Source organism: Condylura cristata, unplaced genomic scaffold (assembly GCF_000260355.1).
Source record: "Condylura cristata isolate star-nosed mole 26May11 unplaced genomic scaffold, ConCri1.0 scaffold00023, whole genome shotgun sequence".
NCBI classification, from domain to species: domain Eukaryota; kingdom Metazoa; phylum Chordata; class Mammalia; order Eulipotyphla; family Talpidae; genus Condylura; species Condylura cristata.
In genome coordinates, this window is record NW_004567124.1 from 442,549 (window position 1) to 467,678 (window position 25,130).

A 25,130-nucleotide genomic window follows, 5' to 3' on the forward strand; every position below is an offset into this window, starting at 1 on the left:
AAAGTATTTTCAGCCAACAGTGTTGGAACAGTATCCATATGGAGATAAAGGATCTCCATTCCTCCCTCACACCCTACATAGAGACCAGTTTGGATCATAGATCTAAGTATGGAAATTAACATAGTAAAAATACTAGAAACAATAGGAGAATATTTTTGTGATCTCAGAGTAAGCAAAGTTTCTTTTTTTTTTAAGATATATTTATTTATACATACAGAGCTGGGGTATAGGCCAGAGGTGCAGGGGTGGTGGTGAGAGGATTTACCAGAGACACCATGGGGAGCAGAACAGGCAGATCTGCTGAGGGAAGCGGGTCAGGATCGGTCAGCAGTGCCATGTGGATCACCCCCAGGCAGGGATCGAACTTGCACTGAAGTGGCTACAGCCAGTTTGCAGTGCTGCGTCCCAACCCATTGCGCCACCAGGGAGGCTCCATAGCAAACTTTCTTAGGGAAGGTCTAGAAAGCATAAATCATAAAAGACTGACAAATTCAACTTCATCTAAATTTAAAACTACTACTTATCAAAAGCCACATCAAGGAAAGCCCCAATAAGACCTGCTATAAGCAAGTTTAAAACTGTGAGAAAATATGCATAACACAGATATCTGATGAAGGACTTGTACCCATAACATATTAAGTACTTTTGCAACTCAAAAAAAAAAAAAAATACAAACAACAAAACAATTTTAAAATTGGAAACAAACTGAGACATTTCACAAAGAGAGAGATATACAAAATGGTCAATAAGTAGATTTAAAAAGTGCTCAAAATTATTACTCAGTAGGGAGATGCTAATTAAGACAATAATTAGGCATTAGGCACTAATACATAGCTGACAGAGTGGCTAAAATGAAAATAATTTGCAACAACTTACAGTAGTACATTTTGTAGATGATGTGGAGCAACTAGAACTCTAACACATTAGTGGTGGGAGTGTAAAATGAAACAATCCACTTTTGAAAATGGATGTTTCTTTAAAAGTCATATATATATATATATGTCCTATGACCCAATGTTTCCACTCTTAGAGAACTGAAACATATACTCATAAAAACCTTTTTTCATAGTAATTTATTCATACTATCCTAAATGGGATAAGAACCCAAATGCCCATCTTAAGGATAATGAATGTGGCATAACTTACAATGAAGAATTATTAAGCAATAAAAAGGGAAAACTACACCTGAAAGTGATGACATGGATGAATCTCAAAAATATTATGCTGGCTGAAAAAACACAGATCTATTAAAGTGCATTCTGTTATAATTCAATTTACATAAAATTCTAAAACAGGCATGCTTAACATATTATGGTAAAAATTGGAATAGTGGTGTCTTCTGGATAAGGTAGAGATTAACTGTGAGGAGCACAAGGAGACCTTTCTTCACCTTCTGAGGTGAAGAAAATGCTACTGTAGCTGCCAAGACTTATTGAATATTGAAATTCATGATTTTCACTAAGTGTAACTTGTGTCTCAAAAACCATCCTTAATAAAGGCAAAAAACCTTTAAAATTACAAACAAGCCAAGGATGAACTGTATTCCCAACACTATTCAACCTAGGTGATATAGTAAAAAGGAGATTTTAGGTTTGAAAAAGGCAAAGATGTTATTTTCAAATGTTAGTTAGAATTCTTCATAAACATACAATACTCAACAAAATACCACAATTTTTTATAATTAATAAACCCAAAAACCCACTTGCAATACCAACACAATTTAAATATCAGTAGCATTAATCTATATCAGCTATTAGTATCCAGAAATTGTAATACAAGCTTAGATATCATTCATAGTAAAAATAAAAAACAGTGTAATATGTAGAAATTAAGCTATCATGGAATGTACAAGAAAAACTTTAAAGCTCTAATAAAAGGTATAAGAGCAGGATAGAAAGTGACACATATAGAGAGAGACACTATTAAAGAATGGGAATTGTAACATCACAAAATGTAAATTATCTCTCAAATTAATGGATACATTTATGTTCCATCAAAAATTTTTGAAACTTGACAATTTGATTCTTAAATTTAAAGGGAAGAGCAGAAGTTTATAGGTAACACAAAAGAGCAAATATTCTCCCTAATAAATATTAATGCATTCTACAAAACTCATAGTGTTAAGAATGCTGTAGAACTGGAATTGCAATAAATAAATAGGTCAATGGAACAGATGTGATAAATTTGAAATATGTTAAAGATGAAAGCATATGTCAGTGAAGAAACAATGTATTTTATGGTTGATGATAGTATGAATATCTGTCATTTTCATGGATCCTTATTTCAATATTAGTCATTAATCATTTTAAAGACTAAATTAAAGATCTCAACTTCACACCTTTAACAAGTAAACTCTAGATGTATTAAAAAGCTAATGTGGAAAGTTAACAGATAGGATCACATCTTGTGATCTTGGGATGGGAAAATATTTCTTTACTAGAACCCCCAACATAGAATTTTATATGTAAAAAGTTGATGAACCAACATAAAATATTTCTACTGAGTAAAGGACAAATGAAGTTAACAAATGAATAGTAGAGAGAGGATATCTTCAATGTTAAAAGCGATGAGGGAGGCAATATCTTCTGGACCCTACCAGAAATTCTAGTGTAAGAAAATGACAGGGACCACAATAAAAATGGGCAAAGTATATGAGATATTTACTAGTTCTATTCACCAAGGAATGGTGAATGAGTACAGATAGTATAGCACTTTCCTGCCTCCTTGAAGTTAGGTGTGGCCATATGACTTGCTTAGTTAATGAAAATTGAGTGGAAGTGACAAGAGTAGGGATACTTCCTTAGGTAGGGAAAGAATATATTCTTTTTTAAAAAAAATTTTTATTTACTTATGCATACAGAATTGTGGGTACAGGCCAGAGGTGCAGGGGGGAAGTGAGAGGATTCACCAGAGACAGAGTAGGGTGCTGAGGGGAGCAGCAGGCAAGACAGGAAAGTTTTGCTGCCATGTGGGTCACCTCCCTGGCTGGGGATCGAACTTGTGCTGAAGCGGCTGCAGCTAGCTTCACAGTGCTGTGCTTTAACCCACTGCATCACCAGAAAGGGCCCAGAAGTATATTCCTTATGAAGTGAATAAAAACCAAAATGAATATTTATTGACAAGACAGACAGTGGTTGTCGTAAATAATGTTCACCAAATATTTCCATGTTCTCCTCCTCTGGACACACAGTAGGGATGTGCTTTCCCACACTCTCAAAGTTAAATATAGACATGTACTACCTATAACAATGGAACACGAGTAGAAATGACTTATGTGACATTTCTGGGTGGAAGTCCCAGAGCTAATGTGTGATTTACCATGTTCCGTTTTCCTATGGGGTAAAGACTGGCAATGTCTTGGGTTCCTGAGTGACTGAGAAAAGAGTTCCTCTGATATCCCACTATAGGTACGTAGCAAATGCCAGAAATAAATCTTCTTTTAAGTTAACAAGATGTTTTAGTTGTTTGCTAGTGCAGCATAATCTAGTATATCCTGGCATCATAACAGCTACTTTGCAGAAGGGAAACAAATCATTAATATGTAAATGGAAAGAGATGCCCAAGAAATATTGATTAATATAGCAGTGAAAGAATACTTCAAGTTCATCAGATAGGCAAAATTAGAAAATAGAGAAACAGCAGTGTTCTTGGAATACATGGGGAAATAGCACTTCCTGTGAACATTTGTGTGAGTAGAGAGTTGGAGGTAATATTGGTATCAAGTATCATAGAATAAGTAAAAAGTAGTAGAGATTACAATGGAATACCAGGCTGCATTTTAAGGAATTAATTGAATATTCCTAGAATATCATGGATATATACTAAAAGACAAATGTTGAGTGAAAAAAAAACCATAAATCTTTTAGAACCATTAATATAAGCTAAACATACAGCATATGTGAAACAAAAATTCAGTCATTGTTTGTGGAGGAATAGGAACTGAGATGGTACATAAAGACCAAAGTAAATAATACTAATAATGCTAATGAAAATAGAACATTGTAAACTGATAACTGATTACTATAAATTGAAGATTTATTCAATCCAATGCACCAGAGGTCTACAAAGTCACAATTAATTAATTTAGTTGATTCAAGATCAAATAAAGAAGATGGCATTGAAGTGATGGAAAGAATAAAAATAGCAAAATTCATATTCTAAACAAATATAGCAGAGATGTGAAACATATGTTAGAGAGGCTTTTTCTCAAAGAGCTTCAAGGAGTTACTAAGGGCAGGGAGCACAAGTAGTCAGTCCATGGAAGAGCCAATTAAGGGTCTGCCTGGGAACAATCAAGTCAGTCATTATCTCTTTTCTCTCTCTATAGGACAGCTACTACAGTGTTTGGCCCCTGGATAAAGTCATGATTGTCACTCTTGATCAAATTGGAGAATGTGCTTGAAGGAAACTACTTGTCAGGCCTTGGGGTCAGAGAATCATTTATGGCCCAGAACAATTCTGCACATTCACAGTATACATGGAAGAAAATAAAGGCGGTAACCCATTATTGAAAGCACTCACCTCTAGAGTAAGCCTCCCCGCCTTTTTTAGTGCTGTGGGAGCTGACTGTTCCTGACCTAGAGACTTCCATCAATCCTGCAATTAAGAAGAGAGGTCAGTTGTGGAAATGGAACTTTACTGTTAAAAGAAAGAATATAAGCTATATAGCAATTGAGTCTTGCATTTAAAAAAAAAAAGGACTGTTAAGAATCACTAGACATATTAGGATAACCAACAGTGTGGAATAGAAGAATCAGGATAAACAAATAGGACAGTTAACCGGGGAGAAAATAGAGTTAACGGAAGACACAAAAAACTTTAAAGAAATTATAACTGAATTAATGTCCCTGGAGAAACTTAACAGCAAACTGTATCTATAAAGTAAGAATATGCTGCTCTGAAAAGGTAGAAATAGACCAAGATAAATATTGATATTTAGAGGTCAATAATGTAATGAGCATGGTTGAAAATCAATTAAAGTGATTAAGGGCATCTTTAAACATAAAGAAAAGAGATACAGAATGTTAGATAAAAAAAATAGGATCCTGAAAGGTAGTTATGTGAGTATTTTCCAGTAAAACTTTCTGTGATAAGAATGTTCTTTCTGTGTTATTAAATATGGCATCCACTAGCCAAATGTTGATTACTGATGAATTGGAGTGTGGTTAATGCAAGTGGAGAACTGATCCTTAATTTTATTTAATTTTAACTAAGTGGAGTTTAAATCACAATCACACATAGCTAGTGGTTAACAGATTAAAAAGCACAAATCTAGAACACCTAATATATGATTCTTTGAAATTCAAGAGATACAGAAAAACAGATCAATTAAAAAAAAAAGACACTCATATAACAACAGGGGGAAAACCCAATTAAAATATGGGCAAAGAACTGAATGTCACTTTCTCCAAAGAAGATAAATGAATGATCAATAAGCACATGAAAAGAAGTTCAATATTACTAACCATTAGAGAAACACAAATGAAAACCACAATGGTATACCACATACCTACGTGAATGACAAAAAGTAGGAAGACTGGTCTTGCCAAGTGTTTGTGTAGAACCAGAACTCTCAAATACTGTCAAGAAAGCAATGGTATAGTATAAATAACATTGGAAAACAGTTTGGAAGGGAAGTTTCTTTATTTTATTAAATAAAATTTATTTTAGTAAATCATATACTAATCATATGATTCAAGCATTCTGTACCTAGGTATTTGCTCAGGGGAAATGAAAACATGTGTTCATGCAAGTCTCAAAGATGAATGCACAGCACTTTTATCTGTAATAGCACTAAAGATCTGATCAAGATCCATCAGCAGGTGAATGGATAAACCAATTGTGACACAGCCATGGACTACCCCCTTACAATGAAACAGAAACAACTATTGGCATACAACATGGATGAGTCTCAGAATAATTATGCCCAGTGAAAGAAGCTATCAAAAAAAAAAACCCACACATATTATACTATTCCATTTACATAATACTCCACAATAAGCAAGCTTACTTGTAGTGAAAGAACAGACCAGGGGTTGTGGGGGATTATAAAGGGACCCACAGAAACTTCTGAAGGTGATAAATAGTGATGATTTCAAGTATCAAAACTTATCAAATTGTACACTTTAAATGTGTACAGTTTTTAACCTATCAATTACATCTCAATAACACTATCATTAATATTTATTGATGCCTTCCTGTGTGTGCTATTTATTATGCTTGACACTGGGGAATAAAACAGTACCCCTCCATGAGGAACTCAGAGAAGAGAGAAAACACTACTTTTCTACTTACAGGAATCATCCTCTCTGCAGACTGTTTCCTTGAAAATGGCAGGACTCCTGGTCACTGACCTGATGGGGTTCCACACCTATAGCTGAAGTCACTGAGCAGAGACAGAGTGACTCTCCTATCTTTTAATGCAAAGATCTCCCAGGGCTTTTGGTAGCTTGTCTGGGATGTGGTGATCTTGAACTACATGGGAGAACAGGTCTTGTTAAAAAATGATGTGGTCTGGGAGAGTCACATGGACTGGTGCGTTTCTCAGGAGAAAGGAACACTACCCAGATACCACTATCCAGATACCACTGCTGCAACTCTGATCAACATTTCATTTTATTAACATGGAAACACCAGCAGTGAGTGTCTCATCTGTGAGAAGCTCACTGACCTAGATTGCATTGTGGGCATGCCGACACTGGCCATGGTGGCTGACTCTAACACTTTTAAAATCAGAATCCATTAACCCTCTTAAATCACTGTGAGGGCCAATTTGACTGATTTTGGCATACTTATTTTCAAGGATCAAAGTTATCAGGCTTCCCTCATGGCTGTGTCAACTAACAGATGGAGGAAATACTTCTCTGCCATTCCCTGGAGAGAGAGACAGGTTGCAAGTGTCCTTTCCAAAACAGGAGCATCAGCCTCACCTGGGAGCTTGTTAAAAATGCAAATTCCCGGGCCCCATCTATAGAATCAGACTCTGTGGTCATGGATGTGATGAGAATGTAGCTATTTTGAATTTTTGTCAAGGCATTATACACGATGACAACCCTGCTCCCACACAGACTCAGGACATTTAGATAATAAGGACCCAGTTGAGGAGTCCCAACATTGCCTTTTCCTGGGCACCTGTTAAAACACTTAGATTCACTCACATGTGGAATATTAAAACTAAAGCAAAAAGACAGAGGAAAATAAAACACAAGCCCTTGAAATCTGACTGCAGATACTAGAAAGGGAGGGTGAGGGCCAGGAGCAAAGAAGAGTGGGGCCCGATGGACTAGTGAAGGCTTATGGAGGTGCTGAACCTATACCTCTAAATGCAATGTTGTAAATCAATTAATAAATGTAAAAATAAGAGTTGAACCTGCTGGAAGTTAGTGATCCTACCCCACCCACCATACAAATCACCATGCCTTCATCTCCAGCTTGCTCTGAGACCTGGGACGGAAGACTTCTTTTTCCCCTCACCCTCCCCATCACCTTTCTGAGATCTATAAGCAACACACCTGTTACTTTCCTTCTTTATGTGTAATTAAAATGGGGCCTTCAATCAAAATGACCTTGAGGAAGTGGTTAGGGTCTCCTCTTCCTGAGTGACAGCTCAAATGTTAAAGGAGCTCCCTGTCAACTCTGTGTGGGTGGCTATGACTCCTCATTCAGCAAGTCATCAGCTGCACACCAACTGTGGCCCCCCCCAACACAGTAGGACCCAGAAATCTTAGTTTTAACACCCGTCTTTGTTATTCTACTGCATACTCGAATTTTAAAAAAATTGTATCTGAGCACCTGTTCTCAATTTTAGCTACATATTGGGATCCCCTGGGAGCCTTAAAAATATTCTGGTGCTTGGGTTCCTCCTCCAGAAATTCTGATGTGATTGTTGCCCTCTAGGGATTAGAATTTTTGTTTTCGATTCCCAGGTGGCCTAACGTGCATAGTTTGAGAAGCAATGCATCATAGCACAATAGCGTGCTGCACATGCTGGGCCCCACCCCAGACCAATCAAGAATCTGTGGGAGGAGCCCCTGGACACAAGTGTGCTTCCAGATGGGCATTAGTGTTTTAAACTCCCCAGGTGATTCTAATGTGTAGTTTGGTCAGAGAAATGCTTCATTATCATAACACTTCTGACCTCTTTTTACTTGCTTTCCCCCATGGGCTCAGGAGTGAGTTTTCTAGTGGGTGAGTATAGAAAAAGGACTTGAGCAAGCTTGGGACACGCTGTTCCTTCTGCATACCCTCTCCAGGCCCGCTGGGCTTCTTTCCAGATCTTGATACACTCCTTCCCACTTCGGGTCCTCCCCACTAGCAGTTCCCCATGCCTAGAATAGAGCTCTTTTGCTGTGTCTGCACTGTCTTTGCCTAGTTAACTCTTAAACCTCCTTCAAAACAAAGCTTCATTGTCCTTCCTTCCAGGAAACTTTCTTACCCACTCCATCTATCCAGACTCCGGTTTGCCTGTAACATTCTCCCTTATCATCAAATGTATCTACTTTTAGCACAGGACAAAATTATAATTAAGGAATTGCATCATTGTTCAATGTCCATACTCCCTACTATAAGATGCTCGCTATTCATAGTCTGTACTGTTGCTCAACATTTGTGAAATGAATGAATGGTAACTAGAAAAGTCTTCCCAGAACAAGTGGGACTAGTGCTGGGTCTAGAAGTAAACCTGAACTCCATCATCAGAGCGTTGTAGTGGAAGGAGCACTGGATTAAGAGTCAAGAACCTGAGATCTTGGGTCCAGCTGGGCCAGTTGGGTGACTACTCACTCAAGAGTTATCCATTAAAGACCTACCATGTGTCAGATACTGAATTGAGCATGTACTTATAGCAATTGAACAAGCTGGTCATGGTTTTCTAGACCTGAAGGTTTAGGGAAAGAGATAGATGCAAGCCAAAAAGCCACTCAAATGAAGAGTGTCAACTATGCTAAAGGATATGAAAAAGAGGTACATGGAGTGCATAAATAATAATAAGTAGGTTTAACTTAGGTATGTAGTCCAGGATAGGCTTCCCTGACAGTAGGATAGTTTTCTTTTAGGTTTTAAATTGAGGTATAATTTCAGTGAGTTTTTTTATAGATTTATTTATGCATATAAGAACTGGGGTACAGGACAGAGGTACAGCAGGTGAGAGGATTCACCAGAGACAGAGTGGGGAGCAGAACAGGTGAATTGACTGAAATACACAGGAGAGGTCTGTCACATCATGTGGGTCACCTCCCTGGCCAGGGATTGAACTCATGCTACCGGGGCTATGAATAGCTTCATAGTGCTGTGCTCTAACCTGTTGTGTCATAAGGGGAGGGCCCTAATTTCAGTGAATTTGGATAAATGTATAATATTAGATAAATGTAACCATCATCCATTTCAAGATATACAAAATTTCCATTTCCAACCTAGAATATTCCCACATGTCCTTTTTAAATTAATCTTCCAGGAAACCACCGAAGCTGATATGTTTTCTATCAATAGGTATCAGTTTTGTCTTCTAGAATTTTGAGTAAATAGAATCATGCAGGCTATACACTACCCCTTTGGGTTCACTTCTTTTACTCGGCTTTTGAGATTCTTCCATATTACTACATGCATCAGTAGTTTCTACTTTTTCATTTTATTGATGAGTAGTATTCCACTATATGAATATACTAGTTTGTTTATCCATTCATCTGTAGATGAATACTTGGTTATTTCCTGTTTTGGGTATTATAAATAAAATTGTCATGAACATTCTTGCACAAGTTGTGTTTTCATATCTTTTGGGCACTGGTAATACAGAATAGAATTGCTGTTCATTGACTAGATATTTACTTAACTTTACAAGAAACTGCCAAATTGTTCTCCAAAACAGTTCTGCCATTTTTGAATCTAAATCAGCAATGTATGGGTGTTTTAGTTGCTCCCTTCCAACATTTGGTATTTTTTAAACTATTAAATACATGTGAAGTGGTATCTAATTGTGGTTTAAATGCTCATATTAAGGAGGGATGTTTTGATGCTGATATCTGCAGTATGAGAAATAGACTTCATACTCACCACACATAGATGGGTAGGATTGCTAGAAGGTGTTGAGTACCCATGAGACCAGAAATCCAAAATGAGGTTAGTTAGCCTGTTTGTATGTATGCTTTTTCTCTGGCAACACACAGCTGCTTAGGACTAGGCATGAAACCTCATCTCAGGTTGTGAGTTTTTCCAGGAAAGAATGTCGAATATTGAGGTGGGTAAGGAAATGACTATAGTGATGAATCATGGCCTCTACAAGGGGTCAGAAAGGAAATGAAGAATAAATAATGAGAACTGATGAAATTAATAGAATAGAGATCTCAATGAAGGTATAGAATTATAACATGGGATTATAGCACACAGAATTGAAAGGACAGGAGAGGATAAGTGGAGAGTGATAAGTGTTATTTCCAAAGATGAAGTCCTTTTAGGGTGTGATTAAAGTGTTAAAGAGGTAATCTTAGAAAGGGTGGCTTAATTGAGGATGTTATTGGAATTGAGAAAATTTTTAAAGTACTGAGAGGTCAGGGTATTGGATACCGCGTCAACGTGGATGTTGAACTTGCCCCCGGAGTGAAAAGAAGATTATAGGAGTTGAAAGGAGCAGAGAGAAAGATTACTTTGGCTGGGAGATCAGAAGATGACAGCAATAAAGATGAGCAGGGTGGTGTAGCTGAGTGGAAAGAGCTTAAAAAGAGCAGAGATCTTTGCAGGAAGATGGGGAGAAAACGCTTAGTAAATTCAAAGCCAACTTTATAGACGTTGCTGTTATTTTCACTGACATCTTTCCAATGGCTGAACGAACCACACCAAACAAAACCACCAGGAGCCTTTAACCGATATTGCCACCAGGAGGTGCTATAAAAAACCGTAAAGCAGCCCTCCAAGCAGTCCATGGAGGTCAGGAAAGCGTCTCAGCCTGAGCTCTGAGGACCCCCAGAGCTCTTACAAGATATTGCAAGCGGCTCAGCCATTCTGTACAGCTGCACTCAAATGTAGAGATTTAAGTGTATGTAAATCTGGGGGGGGGGGGGATCACACATTCCCAGTTATTTTTAAAAAGTTATTGAGCTGTTGAAATGTTTTAGTTATCATTTATTTTCCCAACAAAAGGTTCCAAAAGTACAGCTACTATCCTATAGGATAACATTTTCTGCAGGGTAAAAGGAGTCTTCATAACGATAGGTTTTGAGACTTGATTGATTTCGCCATATTTAATTCTTTTCTTCCTGAGTCACTTTTTTATAAGCAGCTTGACCAGTGAGAAGAACACAGCGTTGGTGTCAGAATTGTAGCAGCAGCAATACATTTATCACTATCATCAATATTTGAGTGTTTATTATGATTCAGAGACCACTTTGGCTTCAAAATGTGAGAAACTTGGAGACCTTTCCTTCCTCCAGGTTCTCCAAATTCTTTGAATCAAGTCACCAGCACTGGTGATTTGGCTCCTCAGTTTCACTCCACAGACACTCCCCAGAATGTCTGCTCTGAGTCAGAGATGAGCTAAGCCACAGAAGTTCCCTTGCCAACCAAGGACAGACACAGAGGAGGGTAGTACAAAAATATCCTTACAAAGAGCATTTCCCCACTTCCATGCAACCGTAGTGACCACACTGTCAGAGCACTTTGCTGGCCCCTTTCCTATGGGTGCTGTTTGGCAACGATTCCGTTCGTCCTCTTCCTGGTATCTCTGCTCCTCCAATATACCCCGCAGTGAGCTTCGTGAGTGGGGACCATTTTCACCTGGGTTTCACGGCAGATTGGAAAACTCGGCACACAGCGGTACTCAATAAATGTTTGTTACGTGAAAATGCTTCTGACGAGTCTTCATATAATACGTGGCGTCCATGCAGAATTTAGTGCTTGTAGACCTGTAGTGGAACCTCAGGTCCTGAGATTCTAAGTAGCTAAAATAAGGTCAAAATGGGGGAGGGACTAGAAGAGGGCCGGGACAGGAGGGCATTTCAGGTTGAGGGATTTGATGTAGAGGTAGGGAGGCACAAAGTGGTAACGGGTGCGGGGAGCGCATCACTTCATCCGCAAAGTTAAAACAGTAGGTGGGAGAAGGCGTCTGTGGCCAGAGGCCAGTAGGGGCTCTCAGTCAAAGTCCAGATGGAAAAACTAGCCGCGTTTTGATCCCGGACAGTGAGAGGAAGGTGTAAGAGACAGCGGTGCACCAAATTCTGCAGCGAAGAACTCCAACATATAAAAGACAGGATGGGTGGAGGAAATGTTATGTTCCCAAAGCTTCCTCTTATTTATGGGCGCCGCCGTTTGACAGAGGAATCAGCTAAACGCAGACTTCTCCCTTCCCCGGGGGGCCAGACAGCAGCAGGAGCCCCGCCCTCACCCCATCACGTGGCCAAAAGCGCCCGGGCACGTGACTCATGTCGCGTTTGGCCAATCAGCCTCTGCAGGGGCGGGAACAAGGCTTCTAAGGGGCGGGAGCAGCAGGCGAAGCCCCCCTCTTCTCGCGAGCCTGGCCACCGTCGCTTCTCTGCCGCCCACGGCCCCGAACGCAAGTCTCGCGAGGCTTGGGCTCTGCGGCGGTAGGAGGACGGGGAAGGACGGAGCTGAGCCCCGGCTGCCTCCCTCGCTCACTCCCTCAGCTCACTCGCCCGCCCCCTCCCTCCCTCCCCTCCCTTCCCCGGCCGCGGCCCCGGCCCCGGCCCAGTCGCCGTGCGCTCTCCTGCAGGGAGGATGTCGGGCTCGTCGCTCCCCAGCGCTCTGGCCCTTTCGCTGTTGCTGGTCTCTGGCTCCCTCCTCCCAGGGCCAGGCGCCGCTCAGAACGGTAAGCGGGGCGCCGGGGGCGGGCCGCGCGGGGGCTGAGGAGCGCCCGCGGGCGCCGGGGCCCGCGGAGGCGCGGGAGCCTGGGCCAGGGGTGCCGCTCGGGAGTCCGAGGGGCTGCGGGCCCGGACGGGAGTTCGAAGAGGCGCGGTTGCGAGGACCGGAGGCGCCGGTCTCTGAGGTGGGGGCGTCAGAGAAGAGCCCGAGGTGTTGCTGACTTAGAGGCTCCCCACCGTGCGGCTCGCGGCTCCGCGTCGGGGAGGGGACGCCGACCTGAGGAACGCGAGAGGGGGCGGGTGGGGAGGGGGCGCAGTTTTGAAAGCAGGCAGCAGAAGACTGGCATTCGTGTTGGAGGCGACGGCAGTGGCGGCGGCCAGGCAGCCCGAGAGAACCGGAGTCCCGGGCGCAGGAGTCGTCTGGAATTTTACAGGGGCCCCGTAAGATTGGTGACATTCTTAAAAAAATAAAATAAGGGCGATTGGGACTTAGAAGGGAGTATGGGAGAATTCGGAGCAGAGTACTATCCCCCCTAAGGAGGGGGGTAAAGAATTGGGGAGCCTCGGATATGGAGCTGGAGGGAAGGTGGGTGGACAACTGAGGTTGTGGGTTGACTGCAGTAGGGGATCTGGAATGGGAAGCGGCAGTGGCTCAAAAAGAGATGGGGGAAGAGGGCTGGGTTTGCCGAGGAGGGTGGAGTGTTGGGCATCCTAGGGTAGTGGTTGGGAGAGCCAAAGGAGTTGCTAAATAAGGAGAGGAAAATGAACCGAAGATGGAGAGAAAGGGTTGAGGCTGAATGAGGTAGGGGGGATATTCATTAGAGAAGTAAGGGTGCTGAGGTATCCAGATGAGGGTGGGGAACACAGAAAAGAAGGGAAGGGAGTAAAAACGCAGGAAGCCGGGGAGGGGGGTGTACTGTTAGTTTGCATTGTAGAGGCTATATTAAGAGGGAGGAGGAGCTGAATTGTGGCTAGTGGTGTATGAGAGCGCTGGGCCTTTGGGAAGGCTGGGACTCAAGACCTCGACTGCTGTGGGGGGCGAGAGGGGAGTGAGGGTAGTGACTGGCCAGAGGGAGACGGGGAAGTGCGTTTTTAAGATTAAAAAGTTTCAAGAGGGAAGAGACATTTTTTCCCGAGGAACAGAAAAGTAGTTTCTGAGATATGTGTAGCTAACAGTGGAAACAAGAAAATTGGGTTTGGAACTGAAGCCCTTTAGGGAAAAAATGGAGAAATGGTGGGGAATCCGAGGGAAAAGCTTCTGATTGTTGAAAGCATGTGTTACAGTTCAGCTGCTGAATTGATCTTTCAGAGGTGAGGCTAGAAGTGTTGTGATCTGGTTTTTGTCCTTTTAATAGGTTTAGAAAATATTTTTATAGGAAAGAATTTTGGAGGAGTATTGGAGAGTGAATTACAAATTATTTTTGCTAATCCTTCAGTGTTTCTTTGTGATGGTAGAACAATTTAAAATTATTCTTGTTGAAATAACTGACATTCAATTGAACTTTCATTTAAAAAAATCAATGATAGAGCCAACGGAGTTAAGTATTTTAAAGTACAAGCCAGGTTTAAAATGTGGAAGATTACAGTAGAAATATTTAAAGGACTGAAAAAGCATTATCAGTTAAATATAAGTGTATTGTAGCAAATTGTATTAATTACATCTTAGGCATGTCTCTTGGCCTTGAGTTACCACCACAAGGGTCAGGAAGGATTTTTTTTTTTGCCTCTGGCATTGCATATGTGAAATATGTTGGGGACCTTCCCCCACCCTTAATTTTCCTTCAAAGTATTAGTACACTATGGAAGGCAGGGTAGTTAGGCTGGTTGGTCTAACCAGTTTTAAGCAGATCTTATGAGTAAAAGAAGCCTAGTAATTTCAGTCATTCGGTTTGTGGAAATTACATGGTTTCATTGGGCACAATAGGTGAGTTTCCTGATCTTAACATGTTTAATCTCTGTGCTGGCATAGCTTCTTTCAGTGGTTTATAATACCGTATAAATTGTAGTTTCTTAGCAACTACAGCAAGGTTTTTGGATAGACCTACAAAGACTCATCTGGCTGTTCTCAGTGATATAGGTTCTAAATTGAGCATAGCAGTTTTTTTCTTGAAATGAGCCTGAATTCAGTCATATGACATGGCTGGTGAAGAGAAGCTGAGGTTATAATTGACCCAAATGAATATAAATTTAATTCAAGGAAGTAATGACTATTTTTTGAGTTTGAGTTCATATAGGTAAAGATGCTGTTTATAGTTTTTTTATAGGATAGGATTCAACCTTTCAACTGCATTAGTCTGACCCCATGTCATGGACTTGTATTCTCTTATCAGTGCTTCAAAAGTGGATACCATATTGTGTGTGGTATTGAAAGATTATCTATTTAAAATGATGACTTAACAAAATTGAAAGCCTGAGCATCAAGATTAGGTATGTGGTAGTTTAGATTAAGTATTTTTTTCAAATGGTCTCTTTAGTTATTCCTAAAATGAAGAATTTGGACTTGTTGACCTTAATGTCTTTTTTTAACTGTGACCCAGACTTTTATTGATAAAATTGATAGATTTTGTTCCCCATCTAAATATTTAGACTTGTAAACCACAGTTTGAAGAAAAAGCCTTAGTGTTGATTATTGTAAATATCAAGAAAAATGTTGCCCATTTTGAAGACACTTGTCCTAAAAAGCAACTTTCTGATAAGACATTCAAAAACTATAGGCTAAAAGTAAAGTTGAATGAGTAAATTATGCGGTAATATGTGATGGTCAAGAGCAGAGACTTTGGATCCTGATAACTGTGTTTGAGTCTAGGTCTCTATAGCTAAATGACTTTGAGTAAGGTGGTTAATATATACAAGCCTCAGTTTTTATCATCTGTAAAGTGGAATTTATGACAATGCCCTGGGGATGATGTGTGGATTAGAGGAAGATAGTGGCCATACAGATTTAGATTAATAGTACTAGTGTTACTAGGGATTAAATGTTACTATGTGTAACATGTTCTATTATTACATGTAGCCTAATAGTTCCCTCAGTACCCACTTTACTAAATGCTCCTTCAACATAGTAACTTTTATATCCTTTTAACAGTAGCATTATTACTTATTTTTCCTTATGTATATGTTGAATTTTTAATTGTTAATGCTGCTCAATAACATCTTGAATGAAGTCAAATAACAGGCCATTGAAAGTTATTAAATAGGCAGATTTGTGCTTTTGCTTATGTAACATTTTAAAGTGACTAGTTGCACTGCCTCTGCTATTGCAAATTCTGGTTCATATTTCATTTTCCCAAAGATTTCATTTTCTTTTAGTGAGATAATGGGCTTTTCCAATGGGCTAGATAGCACCTTTTCATAGAGTCCTGTTGTGAATAAGGCCTGACACAGTGGCAGTGTTGGATATATTAGCTGATGAATGAATGTGAAGAGAAGTGTTCAAGTGTTATTACTTTATACTGAAAATGTAAAAGCAGATAATTAGTACTGCCTAGTGGGAGAAAGTAAGGAGCCTAGTGAATTTTATTAGTAATGAGTTAAATGTTAAACTGTTTTGCTTGGGTGATATCAGATAATTGTGAATATTGTGCTTTGTAACAATGCCAGCAGTTGCATTAGGTGATTCATAAATCTTTTTCTTTTCTGTCATGTGCTGTTTGATTCAGTGATTTGGCAATTTTCTTTCTCTGAGTACATTTTAAAAGGTATATTTGATACTAATAGAACATCTCAAAATTGAAATGAACAGCAGATGACCTATTATCAACGGCAGCTATCGCACAAATGGCATGCCAAGTGTAAAGCAGAAGATCTTAATTATTCCAAATGGAATTAAACATGACCAGAAGAAATAGTTTGCCTTGGAATAAACCTTTAGTTTCTCTGGCAACTAGCTGACAGAAGTATCACTACTACTATGAAGAAGTTCCTGACTTGAGAAATTGGTCAAAGGTTTGAGACATGTCGGTTGGGGAGGGGGTGACCATGTTACTATTTCAGGACCTATTCCTGGGCTTTCAGTCTTTGTTTTTTTCAGTTACTGGATCCAGATAAGGAGGAGATGGAGATTGTGTGTGTGTGTGTGTGTGTGTGTGTGTGTTGGTAGACATAATACAATTTAACTTGTAACTATACCAAAGTGTAAAACAACAAAAGAAAGCCTTAAATGTAGATTTGCCATGCATTCCAAACATTTGCCATAAATTAAGATTGAATTTCATTACAAGTCTGACTTTGCATAGTACAAGTCCTCATGACAAATGAGAGTAGTCTTGAAGGAATTCGCTTATTTTTCTCCATATAGTTTTGCCGTGAAATTTTGTTTTCTCCTGTAGAGCACATCTTCAGATGTTACTAGAAGCAAAATGTTACTGTAATGTCTTTAATTTTTAAAAGTATTAATTAACTGGCTTAGTGCGATGACCAGATATGACTAAAAAAGTGCTTTGTCAGTTTCGACATTGTTTTCTATTTATTTAGTTTAAGATATTTTTCAAAGTATGATGTTTCAGGTCAGAGACCAGCCTTGAGACTGACTCCAGATATGAGCCATTCAGGAGGACTGGAGGGAGAGGGCAGGAGGGGTGAGGTGGGGGGTTAGGAAGAGCACAAGGGAGTATGGTGATGGTCTATGGGTGCTTTGGTGGTGGGAGAACTACTTAGGAGAGAAATCCTGTATGTCCAAAAATAAATGATTTAACCAACTAAAAAAGTACTACATTTAAAAAATAAAAGAAAAAAATCAAGGTAAAAGGTTTCATTTGTAAAATAGGAAACTTCACTGGGTCTTTTTAAAGTTTTTGTTTTTATCAAGCAACTTGGGAAAGAGATAAGGAATAGCTAACAAATGAAGTGTGTGGAAAAACTGGAAAGACTGTTTGATGTCATTAAGCTCAATAAAAACTTGAATAAAATCATAGAAAGAATTGAATTTTGTGAAAAAGTTTTTAATCTATTCACTTTATTGTGACAGTGAGAACATAATTTGAACAGCATTAGGAAAAAAATGAATTTATAAGAGAAAGGGAAAAACAGAAGAAAGGATGCAGTTGAGCAAGGAGAAAAAGCAGGGTGCAAGGATGAGGACTAAATCTTCATTTGAGGAACATTTGGAAAAATAGAAACTGTCAGAAAGAATAAACAGACCAGGGACCTCTATAATAAATTACAACTTCAAAATTAAAATTAAATTGCCAAATCACTTCTTTGAACAGTTGGCTTGGCTTTTCAGTGTCTCTTTAAACAAAACATTTTTACATAAATTTAAAATTTTATGTGAATTAAACAATTTTAATGAATTTTGTTTGGGGTTTTGTTTAAAAAATCCTGTCTTAATGCTGACTGGTCAGATTTAATGGAAACCTCTTGTGTTAAGTTCCTTGTACTAATGTACTAAATGATGGTCTTTTGCATTCCGAAATGACTATAAGTATGTTTTAAGATTAGCCTTCCTTCCAAATAATCTAAATTACTGAAATTTATGGTGTGTCTTGTGATCTTTTTCAGAATATATCAATTTGGATATGCTTCTTTTCCCTTTGTTTTATCATGGACTATATTATATCTGTATTGCTTTAAATTGAATAAACAGTGAAACAGAAATGAGATGTGAAATTGCTCTGAAGGTGTCATAGTTCTATATATTATGTAAGATTATATTATTAGAATTGAACCACTAGTATTATACATAACCAAATGTACACTCACAATGTAAAAGTGATTGATATAAAATATGCAATGTCAAAACCATTTCTGATAAAATACTGACTGGGCAAAATGTTCCACATACAGTTAGGTAACAAAAAAAAAAAAAGTGTGCTTGTGTGTTTAAATTGCTATGCCACTGATTCTTCTTTTATTCCTTGTGTTAATAGTATTTGAAAACAATGAACTAGATGATTTTAAAATTTTCTTTCAGTTCTAACTAAAAGTTCCAGTTCTGTTGAACCTAAAACTTAGTTATTGCCTCTTAGTAGGTAATGGGACTAGTGAGAACACTGTTTTAATAAAGTTTATAGAATTTTTTTTTTTTAAAGATTTATGCATACAGAACTGGGATATAGGCTAGAGGTGCTGGAGTGGTGAGAAGCAGAGGCAGAGCAGGGAGCAGAACAGGCAGATTAAAGAAGTACACTGCTGAGGGGAGCAGCAGGGATGTCGGGAGAATTCTGTCAGGCCATGTGGGTCTCCTTCCTAGCTGGGGATCAAATTAGCCTGAAGTGACTGTGGCAGCTTCACAGTGCTGTGCTTTAACACTTTAACCTGTTGAACCACCAGGAGGGCCCAAGTTTTTAGAAACTTTGGAAATAGGAAAAATTTAACTTGAAGAATGCAAGGCTTTGTAACCCAGTTGACTCTAAACTTAGGCAACACTTTGTCAATGAAGGCAGAACCTTGTCTGTTACAAGAGATTTCCTGTGAAAATTGCCAGTGTGAATTAAACAATTAAGAAACGAGGGATCAAAACGGAAAAGAAGAGCACAGGAGACTATGGTGATGGAACAAGGGTGAACTGGCCTTGTGAGGACTACATCTAAGAGGAGAAAGCATACACTGTATATAAAATGAAGACTGTTGTAAAAATACATATTAAAAAAATGAAGATGGGGCCCTCTCTGGTGGGACAGCAGGTTAAGGCACAGCACTAAGAAGCTAAAGCCATTTCAGCATGAGTTCAACGCCTGCCCTGGAGATGACCCACATGGTGCTACAGACTTCTCCTGACCCGCCTGTTGCTCCCCTCAGCATTGTACTTAGTCGTACTTAGTCATAGTCAGCCTTTTCTGGGCTCTGGTGAAGCCTCTCACCACTCCTGCATCTCTGGCCTGTATCCCAGTTCTATATGCATAAGTTAATAAATCTAAAAAAAAAAAAGTGAAGATCACCGCCAATTAGATAATTTCATGTTTTCTCTGTTGACTGGAAAATAGTTGAATATTGAAGTAGCAATGAAGCTTACTTGACAAATTGTTATCCTTTAAAGAGGTTTCTTTCCTGTTTATGACTTGATTTCTCCTGTTTCTTTAAGACCTTTAAACCTGTCCATTATAGTTCAACAGGGCAACCAAAGTATTAACCTGAATTAAATCTGAGGAGGTTTCTAGGTTTGATATGCTTTGAAACATTGCATGAAAAGTTTCAATTTTTAAATTTCTTCTTTTAGGTAAGTCCATTTCCTTGCCTTTTTTCTTTACATTTTTTTTCAATATGTAAAACTTAATAGTGAATAACTTAGTTAACTCCTGTATACTCATTTTCAGTAGGTATCAGCCACATTGCTGCCTGTTAATTTTTTTTTTAAAGATTTATTTATTTGTGCATACAGAACTGGGGTACAGGCCAGAGGCTCAGGGGCCGTGAGAGGCTTCACCAGAGACAGAGTGGGGAACAGAATAGGCAGATCCACGAAGTACACTGCTGAGGGGAGCAGTGGGCGGGTCAGGAGAGGTCTGCCACACCATGTGGTCACCTCCGGGGCAAGTGGAATAGAACTCATGCGGAAGTGGCTTTAGCTTCTTAGTGCAGTGCTTTAACCTGCTGCACCACCAGGGAGGGCCACTGCCTGTTAATTTTAAGGTAGCCTTAACATTAAACTACAAACTCAGACTTAATAATGCTGACAAGCAGTTAGTAGAAATTAGTTTATTATAGTAAAATAAGAATTTAGTTCTTATGAAATGTTGAAATGACAAAAATTATAAAAATGCTTTAGGGGAATTTAAGCTTTTGTGACAGAAGATCGAGAAATTTTGTGATTAAGTTATGCATAAATAGGTACTGTTTTGTGAAACAATACCTATTTATATTCTAATATATTTAAAAGGAAACTGTTGTGATTGCCAAAATTGATTTCAGAATTCGCTCATGAATCATCAGGCTCAGTTTAAAGAGCATTTTTAAGTATGGACTAGTAGTTATTTTTTCCTTCTGTATGTCTTTTTAGTCTGGAACAATCTGATGATTTTTGTAAACAAAAATTTTCATGAGACATTTATCAATAATATCAACACATGTGTTAATAATTATTAGTATAGAAAATACAATATGGTTGAATTAGTACATAGGCTGTTAATGATACTGTGATTCCCCCCTCCCCATTTGAATTGGGAGCAAAGAGGAGCTATAGTAATTTGAACATCATAATCAAAGCATAAGTTTTCCAGTATGGTTAGTTGTCCTTTCTTTTAAAGTAGAAGTTATGTTTCGTATACTCTAGCCTCTGTCTTTGAGGTATTGACTGAGTTCAGGACTGGGAGCACTACTGTTTATTTTGAGTTGAACACTTTGATGCAATTGTTTGAGACACAATTCTGATGAATATAAATTCATCAAGTAAAGGGAGGGAGAAGGGAAGCAGAACCTTCACTGAAGAATCATTTGCCTTTTTGGTTTAAGATCCCCGATTAGTCAGATTATTTTCTCATTTTTAGACATTCTTGGAAAAAAGAACAAAAAGATGTCTCTGTCCTGTGTTGGCAAATAACAAATACTTTTAAATCCTAGAAGAAGGAGTATGTTAAATTTAGTTGAGGATTTTTTGACTGTATGAGTTTGGAAGGTTGGAAATTTATTGGGGTGCAGGTAGAAAAAAAATCTCAACTCTGGCATTGTATTTATATTCATTAATGCTGAATTCCAAATAATTCATCAAAGGAAGATGAAATAAATGGTTTTAATGCAAACCAGGAAATTGCTACCTCAAAAAGAGTGACTGTAAATAGGATTCAGATAACTTATAATGAGCTGTCATTTAACTATTCTTAGACAAATAATGTAGTATCATGTAACAAATTTTTTTACTATGATTGAACTCCACAAAATTATGTACATTTCCCAACATTTAGTAAAAGATGCAGATATTTCTACATTAATGTTACCATGAGACTTAGGAGAAAAGCCTGAAGGAGCTAAATTTAGGGAAAGGGAGCATTAGGGGGATGTGATTATCTATTAATACCTTCAAGGTAGCAGTGTAAATGAAGTAAGGGAATTAGGCAGTCTCCAAAGATGGATGGGCTGTATCAAAGAGAATGGCCTAGAGCTCGGGAAAGAAAAGCATAGGTTTAGTATTAGAAAGATAATTTTAATGAAACTAGCAGAAGTAAAGTTATTTGCCCTCACTCGTTGTCAGAGCCACTTTAAAAGTAGGTCGAAGTGCTATTTGAGAGGGGCCTCATAAAACAAAAGTAGGGACATTTCTCTTTCTGCTGTACCTAGCACTTTATGTATTAGGGATGTGGGAGGGAAAAAACCTTGTCTTTTTTTTTTCTTTTTTTAAAATACCCTTGTGCATATTTACTTTGAGAAAAAAATTGTTTTATGTTTGAATCAATATACTTCATTATATATGTTTTTTTATAGGTGCAAATGTGGAAAAGCCTTTTTGGAAATGAAGTGGGTTTTCCAGAAGTTTTAAAGAATCAGAATTTAGTTTGTTTTCAACTCTAAAGTTCTGTGATTATGAAGTCAAGAAAAATGATAGACTAATTTTGAAATCCACTAGTTTTTAGGACTTGTTTATAATTAAACAAGACTCTTTCATAGCAATTTCTTGTTTAGTTATCAAAACTCTTAACTGAAAAATTTCCAATTGAAGCATTAGTATCATGAAAGTTCCTTCACTTGACTGAATGGAATCTAGTAAAATTTTAATCTTTGACTCTTAGAAACTAGGCTTTTTCATTTATATGGTAAATATCAGTTGTTAAGACACCTTCAGCCTAACTCTTAAAACTTAAACTTACTGGCCCTCCCTTGTGGCGCAGCGGGTTAAAGCACTGCACTGAGAAGCTAAAGCCACTTCCGCATGAGTTCGATTCCTGCCTGCCCCGGAGGTGACCACATGGCGTGGCAGACCTCTCCTGACCCGCCCGCTGCTCCCCTCAGCAGTGTACTTCGTCGATCTGCCTGTTCTGCTCCCCACTCTGTCTCTGGTGAAGCCTCTCGCCGCCCCTAGCCTCTGGCCTGTACCCCAGTTCTGTATGCATAAATAAATAAATCTTTAAAAAAAAAAAAAAAAAACTTAAACTTACTGAGTCAAAAATCTGCTGATAACCTATTTTTTTTTTAATGACTGAACTGGCACTGTAATATTTTGGTAGAAATGGAAGCTGTAATTATAACGTGCAATGTGAATTAAAAGGCAGATAGTTGAATTTCAGATGAAAAACAGAATTTTTGTTTTGCTAAATATGCCAACCCTAGAGAATGTCCTTTTTTCGTGATTTGGCACTAAGAAATTTTTTTTTTTTTAAGATTTATTGTTTATGCATACAGAACTGGGGTACAAGCCAGAGGTGCAGGGATAGTGAGAGGATTCACCAGAGATAGAGTGGGGAGCAGAACAGGCAGATTGACAAAGTACACTGCTCAGGTGAGCAGTGGGCAGGTCAGGAGAGGTGTGCCATGCCATGTGGGTCAACTCCCTGGCCACGGATTGAATTCATGCTGCAGTGGCTTTAGAGAGCTTCATAATGCAGTGCTTTAACCCATTGTGCCACCAGGGAGAGCCCTAATAAGTATTTCTAAAATAAATTAAATATGAGTAAAAGTATGTTATATTACAATTATATGAGAAAATGTAGTTTTAGGGTAATATATTCTGGTTACTTCACATTTTTATAGACGGTTTCTTCAGTTTTGTTACCTTATGATTTGACAATATTTAAAAAATTTGTTCTCCAAAAATTAAAGCTGTTTCCAGGGAGAAGGTGAGCTAAAAGTCTCAGGCTATTATTTTTTATAAAGTAATTCCCTTCTTACCTAAAATATTTTAAAATTTAGGGCACTATTGCCTGAGGGTATATGATAAAGGTCGTTTCTTGAGCTTATTGGTGTACTGTCATTTTTCAGATTTTTGTTTGGGGATATATTTGCTTTTTTTGACTTTTCTTTTTGGGAAGGAATACATTTGCATTTTTTGAGAAGAAAAGGATGCGAATGAAGATATGACTAGCCTCAACACCCTTTTCCTGGTGGGTTCAGAATAATAATCACTTGCTGAATTATAGCCTTCCTCCCCCCACCCCATTTAGAAAGGGGATGTATACTCTTTAGACCTATGGATAAAGTGTCTTTTGTCACTATTGTAAATATAAAATGTAAATAAAAACTGTTAAAAGGTCCTTTTGTGAAGCATTGTACTTAAATAATGTATGGGAAAGTGCTCTGTAAATTGTTTCATTTTGAAGTGATATTATGTTCATGTGGCTGAGTTATTAGGGGGCTTGTACTTATAAAGTGTTTACCTTTTAGGATATTAGATATACCTTTGGTAGTTCAAAGGAAAGTGAAGAGGAAAAATAAAGTAATAATGAGAATGGCCATATTATTTCAAGGTTGATTTTGCTGATAGGTAATAACTGTGCTATAAAATGTACATTTTAGGTGCTTTGTTAATCTTTATCCCCCTCTACTAGAGAGGGCTAATAGTGGATTTCTGTTGTCTTTGAAGTGTGTCTACAGTTAGCTCTCATTTGAAGTTTAAATCCAGTTATAGAGACATTGTTACTCTTGCCCCTCTTGCCTTTTCCCTTAGTCAGGTAACTAAAAGTAAAGTATATCTTGTGTCCTCTTTCATAACACTTTTTTTTCCTTTTTTAAGATTTATTTATTTATGCATGCAGAACTGGGGTATAGGCCAGAGGTACAAGGGCAGTGAGAGGATTCATCAGAGACAGAGTGGGGAGCAGAACAGGCAGATCTACTGAAATACACTGCTGAGGGGAGCAGCTGGCGCTTCTGGAGAGGTCTGCCACTCCATGTGGATCACCTCTGGGGTTGGACCCGGATAGTACTCATGCTGAAGTGGTTTTTGCTTCTTAGTGCTGTGCTTTAACCCTCTACACCACCAGGGAGGGGCCTCATAACACTTTTTAAAAAACACCCTTTTACTATCCTGCAGTGAAATGTATAGGTATTTTAACTTTCCTACATATTTTTAAGAAATACAACATAGTACCCTAAATGTAATTTAAAAGGAGAAAATAGTTAAAATATTTAAGTCTGTAACTGCTCAGGCATGGTTATATAGGAAGTCAGTTTAGTAGTCTCCATATGAAGAAAACCAGCTAACAAATGCAGACCTGTTTTATAGTTGTGCTGTAATAGTGACAATACCACAGGTAGCACTGCAGTAGATAATATGATTTTCTGAAAAGGTGAAGAACTCTTGGTAAAGTTACAGGTGAAACAAAGTACCGCCTATACTCACTTCATACAGTAATTACATTCCTGGGAAATTGACTCATGATTGAAAACCAAGTTACGAATACATTGTGTTATATCTTAAAGCTATGGCCTAAACTCAGAACAGTATTTTCATCTTCTTGGAGA

At 38.5% G+C, this 25,130-nt stretch overlaps 1 protein-coding gene across 2 annotated transcripts in view; it reads left to right on the forward strand.

Moving 5' to 3' along the window:
* Nucleotides 1-12,531: 12,531 nt before the first annotated feature.
* The window catches only part of NPTN (neuroplastin), a 65,963-nt gene continuing 53,364 nt past the window's right edge, over nucleotides 12,532-25,130 (forward strand). For both annotated transcript variants that reach the window (XM_004687605.2, XM_004687606.2), the window contains exon 1: nucleotides 12,532-12,811. In XM_004687605.2, coding sequence (XP_004687662.1) covers nucleotides 12,721-12,811 — 91 coding nt within the window. In that variant the 5' untranslated portion in view covers nucleotides 12,532-12,720. The remainder of the gene's footprint in view (nucleotides 12,812-25,130) is intronic.